The 8,475-nt window shown below is 31.8% G+C and overlaps 1 protein-coding gene across 1 annotated transcript; it reads right to left on the bottom strand.

The window, feature by feature from the left end:
• Positions 1-881: 881 nt before the first annotated feature.
• On the bottom strand, positions 882-4,739 carry LOC107800059 (uncharacterized protein At2g34160). Its single transcript, XM_016623204.2, has 5 exons — positions 4,473-4,739; positions 3,113-3,161; positions 2,331-2,393; positions 2,188-2,252; positions 882-1,351 (listed from the first exon to the last, which is right to left on the bottom strand). Exons 1-5 carry the CDS (start codon positions 4,587-4,589, stop codon positions 1,262-1,264), a joined length of 384 nt encoding a protein of 127 aa, XP_016478690.1. The 5' UTR covers positions 4,590-4,739; the 3' UTR covers positions 882-1,261.
• Positions 4,740-8,475: the final 3,736 nt, after the last annotated feature.

Genomic DNA, 8,475 nt, shown 5'->3' with positions numbered 1-8,475 from the left:
TGTGTTTGTATCATGGCATGTCTTTGAGGGCAAAGCTACCATGTTCATAGACTTGGCTTTCCTTTTCTTCCAATCCTGACAAGTATGAAGCGAAAAAAGAAAACAAATAGGAGTAAGACATTAAGAGGATATAAAGGATGCAATAGAAAAGATGACCTTAAGGATAGAAACTAAAAGGGGTAGAATATTACCATATATATTCATGCATTGATTTATTTTTCCTGGAACATATGTTGATTTTGAAATTAGGAAAATTGAAAATTTGACCTTACTTATTCTCAACAAGAAAGAAATAATTGGAGATTTTGGTGATATAGTGGAAGGGATGGCCTGTCAATAACCCACCGGCCACCACAATGTTATCTTTCATATATGTGGCATATTTAGCCTATGAAATGTAACCTGTCCAACTCGTTATAATTTGAACTTGTCGGATTAGCAACGTATTCAAGGGCGAGGATTAACTTACATTGGATAAGTTACGCATTGGCCATTTCTTGACCTAAATTTAGACCAACATATCTTGACTCAAGCAAGCTTTTAACAAGTTGATTCATGATCAATCCATTAAAGTCGATTTAAATCAAACTCAACTCGTCCATTTGACAGCTTAATTCCTTCCTCTCATATCACATTCAGCTTCGTCGTTCCACAGCCGTCGTTTGAATAAATTTATGACAGTTCTTTCAACAGGGATTCCCTTCTAGCAACCTCGATTCATCCACCTAATGGTTAGAAGTTTCTGCTTCTATCTACAGCCCCCATAGAAACATGTACAGAACCAGTTTTAGAGATGTTGCATGCAACAGCTGATGAACAGGTACCTTTTTGGAAGAGAATTTTAGTATACTTGCACACCAAACAGCACTGGCCAATTGTGAGACACCACCAGATGGTCAATAGCATTGCACAATGGCAATCAGTTGGATATGTAATTACAGAATCATCAACCCACATATCCTTATTGTTCAATGATGAAGTATCAGAGAAATTGATCCTACATCACTTACAGTGAGGATAGGAGTAAAGATTGTTTTACATCCAACACCACCTTAGTTAAGCGAGTAAATAAAAGCAAACACATCGAACAAAATAAATGAATTTAAATTAAACCATCCTCTTCTTTTCAACAGATTAAGAAAGTGTCAACAGATCGAATCAAACACCATAGATCCCAATAACAGTTTCCTTATCTCTTCCGAATCCCTGAAAGTAGTAGCTTGGCTTTAATCATCAGGAAAGAGAGCAGATGTTGTAATAATTAGTTCTGCTCCTCATTGTCCCCATTTTGCTCTGCTTCTGCAGCCATTAACTCATCAAACTTCTCTGTCTTTCCGAGCACTATTTCAATCTGCACCAAACGAAGATGATAAATAAAACAAAAACCTTAGTTTGATCACAAGAGGATACCACAGAACAGACAAGGATGACTGTTACGAAAAGGAAAAAAGTTCAAGATGGATTGCAAGCCCCATATACACTAGAGATAGACTTTCAGCTCACATCACTTCAATCCATTTTAGTATGACATTGTTTTGGAGAGTATAAAGTAGAAGAACATGAAAGCCGTAAAAGCAGCATCACATACAATGTAATACTGCCCAGATTTTATTTATCCATTCCTGAGTTGCCAAAGGAAATTATTTATTTTATTCCACAGCACTTAAAAATAGGACACAATTTCAAGGAGCAAACAACAAAAACAAAAAACAAAATGCAATTTAAAGGGAATGCACATCAACAGGCATGGGGTGTAAGACAAACTTTCAATCAGGTCTAAGCTGACCAATTTGGAACAACACCTGTAGAGTTTTTTGGGGGAGAATCACTCGGCGTGGGGCCTCCCTTGTGAGGTCAAGTTATGATTAACAACTCAAATGTGACTCGACAAACATTTTGGTGAGCAAGGATGTAAACCATCACTAATCCTACCATCCTATTCTACAGCTTTTGCAAAATTCTGCACAATCCTGACTCAAAAGAGAGCAGAATGAGCACACACACGTCTCTTGAATGCTTATTTTAAGCAAGGTCTATGCTATAACTCTTCAGCAAACAATCTTGAGGCCCAAGCTAGCACTTACCTAGAACCTCCAAAGGAGTTCCATTACTTCAAAACCACTAAAAATGAAGCAGACCAATGCATCAACTTTTTTTATGAGTACTCATTATGCTTTTGGATTTTACCTTGGCTTTTGGTATCGGTCGGGCTCCTGGTTCATCCCTCATGTCAATAGTGAGTGTCCTGATCTCTGCAGCAAGTGTACCCTCAAAGTTAGATGGCAAGAAAGACAATAAAAGGGATGAGAATGAAGTAGGAGAAGCCTCACTCTTCTCAACAGCAAATCCATTGTTCTTGAGAATTTCAGCAACGGTAACCACTGTTGAAATAGCTGCATGCATGTGGGAAAGAATGTTAATCCTTTGGAGAACTATACGCGGCAAGCCAATTCAACTATCAATGAGTTCTCAATATAATGCAAAAGGATGAGTCCACATAAAATATGAAAAGAACATCAAATTGAACTCTGCCACCACTCTGTATTTCTGTTGTATTAATAAGGTTTCCCAGCAAGCACAAGAGCCGCTTCAAACATATTCTCAAACATGTTCTGCTTTTCAGTGAAAAGATCCTTGGGAAGCCACAGGAAAAAGGTTTATGATCAATCAGAATTTATCCCAGAAACACTCAACCACTTTCTTAATTTAAAAACAGGATGCTTTTTATGCCAGATGTTGGTTCAAAATTGTCTCACCAGCATATCACATCCCTGCTAAAGTGTGCAACACTGTGTATTATAATCTTGTTGTACACATAGAGGGTGACAATACGAAACCGAGTCCTTGAAATGACAAAACAGCATCACACAACGCCAAGATTGGAATTCACCAATCATAAAAGAAAATTAAATTGGGAAAACTAGCTGCAGAAAGTGAGAAAGCCTCCCTAACCCAAGTATGAACTCATTTGTTTATGTTTGATTTTGGTGTATTATTGATGCGAAAAAAACAGCATAATACAATTCATGAAGAAGAAGACCCATATGACATCAATTATATGCACGAGGAAAACCACAACAAGTACTCAAAATTGAGGGCCTAGAAGATTTACCCATCCCAAGAGCAGAGAGTTCCACTTCATTGTACTGCTGCATGTACCTCTGCAAGCAAAATATCAAATATCTCAGGATACTAGCTCCGATCAATAGCAACAATGGTGGTTCTGGTGTAAGAGTAGGAAACTAGATATAGATATTCATAGATAACCTTTTTCAAGATTGTCTAATGCTCATCATGAGTCCACTTGCATAAAAAAGCCTCAAACTATATTATAAGTCATGTGCGAACCCTCTAGTTGACACTGTATGCGCAATATTTTCAAATATACCTGTGAGGTACCTTTAGATAAGTAATATACCTATGAAGTACCTCAAGCGTAAGTCAGAGGTATCTATGCAGACCTTATGCGTATTCAATTCTCTTCCATTGCCATCGCTCTTGATTTTGTGAAGTCGTGGACCACTACAGCAGACAACTAGTACTTGAAGAACTACTTTCTTTACTTATTTTTTATTGTACTACTTTCTTTACTTATGCTTCTCAAACAAAAACGTTTCTTCATTTTTTCCCTCTGTAATACAGATGTAGCAATTTTTCTTCAACCATCCGAATCATCGATGAAATTAGTTTTATTTCAATTAAACCCAGGAAAATAGACCTCAGGCAACATAAATAATCAGACAAATTAAATTAACAAAGACCCCGTGTATTGTGCATTAATTTAAACTGATAATATTCTGCAGGTCTTCCAGTCCCACTATGAGCAATGTCATTTCTTACAGGATATAATTAATCATTTCCATCCTCTCACAGATAAGCAATCTTTTAGATTTATAGAGGGAAAAAGAAAGAAAGAGAGAGAAGCAAACAATATGCCCATTTGCGAATGACCCTAACAAGTGCATTATATCATAGATCAACCAGCATAATAAGCTCTTTAACCCCAAACCATGTAACCATTAAATCGAAGGAATTACTTCTGAAGCTAAGATTTTTGTCAGTCCAGCTGTCTTCAAAGCAACATCTTTTCAGTAACAAAAGAAAGCTCCATAACCAATTTTCAGCCAAACAAGTATCATAATTTTAAAAACTAACCGAGTACATCGTAATAACAAATATGTGCAGACAATTTCCACCAGCTCACACCCACAAACACACACCCAGAGGAGGGTAAAGAGTAATTACACTATTAAATTACTTTAGTGTCAATTACAATGCGTGGCTTTTGTAACATGGAAAAACGAGTAAAAAAATTTTTTTACACTATCACCAACCCAAGGAACTATCTATATCAAGAGACTAATTGCTAAAATACAGTATTACAACACGTCAAAATACAGTAATAGTGTTAAAAACATTATATTTTTCAAAGTATATAATAGTAATAAATATACGGGGAGAAAAAAGAGAACCTTAGAGAGGTTAACATAGAAAAAGAGGGATTTTTTGGTGTTAGAGACTTGGATCCTGTTCTTCTTTTGGGTTTCAGTTACACTTATGTTCTTCACTCCCTCTGTGATTCCTTCCATTGTTTTGCTGATTTCTTCTTCTTCTTCCAAAAAGCCCTAATTTTTCCCAGCCTCCTTTTCGATGTTCACTTTCCCTTTTGGAGAGGTTCCGTACAAATTGGGAAAATTATAACAACAGATAAACCCTCGGGTCATTCCCGGGTTCAAGCCAGGTGGTTTAAAAGGGGTCGGCACCTTATAAGATGACGTTTATGTCTCTTTTGTCTTTTCCTTCAAATGTATTATGTACCCCATTTTCATTCGAGAATTATACTTTTTACCTCATCGCATTGGAGAATTAGTTATGGTTTCGAGTTTATGACTCATGTGTACACTTTTCTTTCCTTTGTAAGTGCACTTATTATCTCTTTGCAATATTCAATAGGCTTGCTCAATTGGTAAAGCATTCGTTAGTCACATTGGAGAAAAACTATACAAACACTATAAATCCTCCTAAATTAGAGAGAATTTAAATAAATAAAAAATAAGTAAAGGGCCAGACTTTTTACACCTCTTAAAAGCATAAGTTATTATTGACTTATGCGTACTACTACGAAGCATATCTTGATCCAATAAATCCATATCTATATTCTATATATATATTATTATTAAAAGGAGAGGACAAAGCTCTCTCCTTTAGCCAAGTGTCAGCCTAAGAAAAAGCCACATGGCATAATTAGTTACTAATTAGTTATTTAGTTAATAATTAGTTATTGATTATTATTTTTGAATTTCAATATCTAAATTATTAAAAGGAGAGGACAAAGCTCTCTCCTTTAGCCAAGTGTCAGCCTAAGAAAAAGCCACATGGCATAATTAGTTACTAATTAATTGTTTAGTTAATAATTAGTTATTGATTATTATTTTTGAATTTAAATATCTATAAATAACGGAAAAAAACTACCATATATATATATACATATATATGTTACTTTATTTGAATTAATAAATATCGATATCTTATAATTATCTATAATTAAAAAAATAAAAATAAAAATATATAAGAAAATATCTACCTATTCAAATTGGGTGAGAGTAGTTTCAAGTTGGAGTCTTAAAATTATTTTAAAATAAAAAAATAAAAATAAAAATAAAGAAATAAAAAACTTTTGATTCAAATTGTGGAGTAGTTTCTTTCTAATATTGTAGTCTCTCTCTCTCTCTCTCTCTCTATATATATATATATATATATATATAAAGAGAAGTAAATAATTATATAATGCCACGTAGTATAATTATAAGACAACAAGTGTAGATTTTTAGGACAAAGCTCCAATAAAGTTGGAACTTTAAAATTATTTTATAATAAAAATTGAAACGAAAAAATTCTAATTCAAATCTATATTTATATCTATATCTATATATTATTAAAAGCCAAAGAAAAATTGCACCACATTAATCCAAGTGGTAGCCTAGAAAAGAAGTCACATGGCATAATTAGTCAATACCTTCTGATATTGTGGGCTTGTGAGGAAAATCTTTGATGCAAGAAACTGGTATAGGGGCAAGGACTGTACATGGGAGCTGAAGAAATGCATTACGCAGGGAGGTTTCAGCATCAAGAAGGCATACCTATCTCTATGCCCACAATATCAGAAGGTATCTTGGAAGCATGTTACTATGGGAACATAACTAATGCCAAGACATCAGTTCATACTATGGCTTGAAGTTCGACAAAGACTGGCTACCATTGATCGGCTGGAAAGATGTGGAGTCCATGTCCTAAAGGAATGTGTTTTATGTAACTCAAGAGAGGATGAAGTTTTCTCACACTTGTTCTTTGGATGCACTTATTCAAGACAGATATGGGCTAAACTATTAGGTGGATATGTGAACCTAGACAAATATCAACATGGGATGAAGAACTTAGCTGGGTGACCAAAAGAACAAAGGGAGGCAGAGCGAGGCAAGAAGTGGTGAGATGGATGTTTGTTGCTACTGTATACCACGTTTGACAGGAACAGAACAGTCGAAGATTTCAACAGGAAGAGAAAGAAAGTGACTACAGGATAAGAGAAATTGTCCTCCAGCTACATATCAGAGGGCAGAGATATCACAAATGGCAGAAATTATTAGAGAGTCTAAACAGTTTTCCTATATAGATTCTGCAGATTAGTAGATGATATGTATAGGTGAGATGCTGAGTGGATAGATATTGACTATAGAGAACTAATCCTAGAGTCCAAAGGATTAGCAGTTGTAAATATACACAATTGGTTGAATAAAATTTTTTATTTTGACCAAAACAAAGAAATTATCTATTGAAAATTAACAAAGAAATTAACTACCTAAATTAACTACTCAAACATGGGTGAGGGTTGGTTTAGGTTAATTAATTTCTTTATTTTATTTTTTAAAATCATTTTCGTTTTTCTTTTTTGAAATAAAAAGTTTATTTATTCATTAAAATTCAAACAATAATATTGAAAAAAATGTATTAAAATTTAAAATAAAAATATTTTCAAGAGTAACAAAATATATCTTCTATTATATTAAAAAAAAATAGCAGACAAAAATATTAAATAAGTAATATGCTAATAATCTCTCTCTCTCTCACTATATATATATATATATATATATATATATATATATATATATATATATATATATATATTATTAAAAGCCAAAGAAAAAGGCACCACATTAATTCAAGTGGTAGCCTAGAAAAAAAGCCACATGGCAGAAAGTTAATAAAAAAAATATTTATTGAAAATTAACAAAGGAATTAACTACCTAAATTAACTACTCAAACATTGGTGAGAGTTGGTTTAGGTTAGTTAATTTCTTTATTTCGTTTTTAAAAGTCATTTTCTTTTTTCCTTTTTGAAATAAAAAGTGTATTTATTCATTAAAATTCAAACAATATTATTAAGAAAAATATAATAAAATTTAAAATAAAAAAATATTTTCAAAAGTAATAAAATATATATCTTCTATTATATTACAAAAAAATTAGCAGACATAAATATTAAACAAGTAATATGCTAATAATTTCTATTCACAATATAATTATACCAAACATTAGATAATTTAATGAGCAAAAATGCATAATAAAAAAGTTATTTGATGACTATATAAGTCCCTTAAATTTAATAGAGATTTTATTCATTAAAATTCAAACAATATTTATTCTATTTATATGGAATAGGAGAAGCAAATCATTGTGATAATTCCAAACGTAACATCAAAAAATTAACAAAGTGACAAATTTCAGGACAAAACTCCAACAAATTTGGACATATACAAATTATTTACAAAAAAAAAAGATAAAAAAGACACAATGAAATTACCTACCTAAAATTAACTACTCAAACATGGGTGATATAATAAAGATAAATACATAACAAAAAAATTATTCGATGACTACATAAGTCCCTTTAATTTAATTGGGGATTTGTTCATCAAAATTCAGACAATATTATTGAGAACAATCGAATAAAATTTAAAATAAAAATTATTTCAAGAGTAATAAAATATATATCTTCTATTATATTGCAAAAATAAAATAATAGTGAAAAATATTAAATAAAGTAATATGCTAATAAAAATTCCTATTAACAATGAATAATATTAAATATTGGATGATATAATACAGAAAAATACATAACAAAAAAAGTTATTCGATGCCTGTACAAGCCCCTTTAGTTTAATAGAGATTTTATACAATTAAAATTTAGATAATATTATTAATAAAAACAAAATAAAATTTAAAATAAAAAAAATATTTCAACAGTAATAAATTATATATCTTCTCTTATATTACAAAAAGAAAGCGAGCAGACAAAAATAATAAATAAAGTAATATACTAATAAAAATTTCTATTAACAATGTAATAATACTAAACGTTGGATGATATAATAAAGAAAAATAGAGAACAAAAAAGTTATTCACTAACTATATAAGTAC

This window comes from Nicotiana tabacum, chromosome 8 (genome assembly GCF_000715075.1).
Source record: "Nicotiana tabacum cultivar K326 chromosome 8, ASM71507v2, whole genome shotgun sequence".
Lineage (NCBI taxonomy): Eukaryota > Viridiplantae > Streptophyta > Magnoliopsida > Solanales > Solanaceae > Nicotiana > Nicotiana tabacum.
Note: the sequence above shows the minus strand (reverse complement) of the source record. Positions and strands in the feature narration are given on the sequence as shown.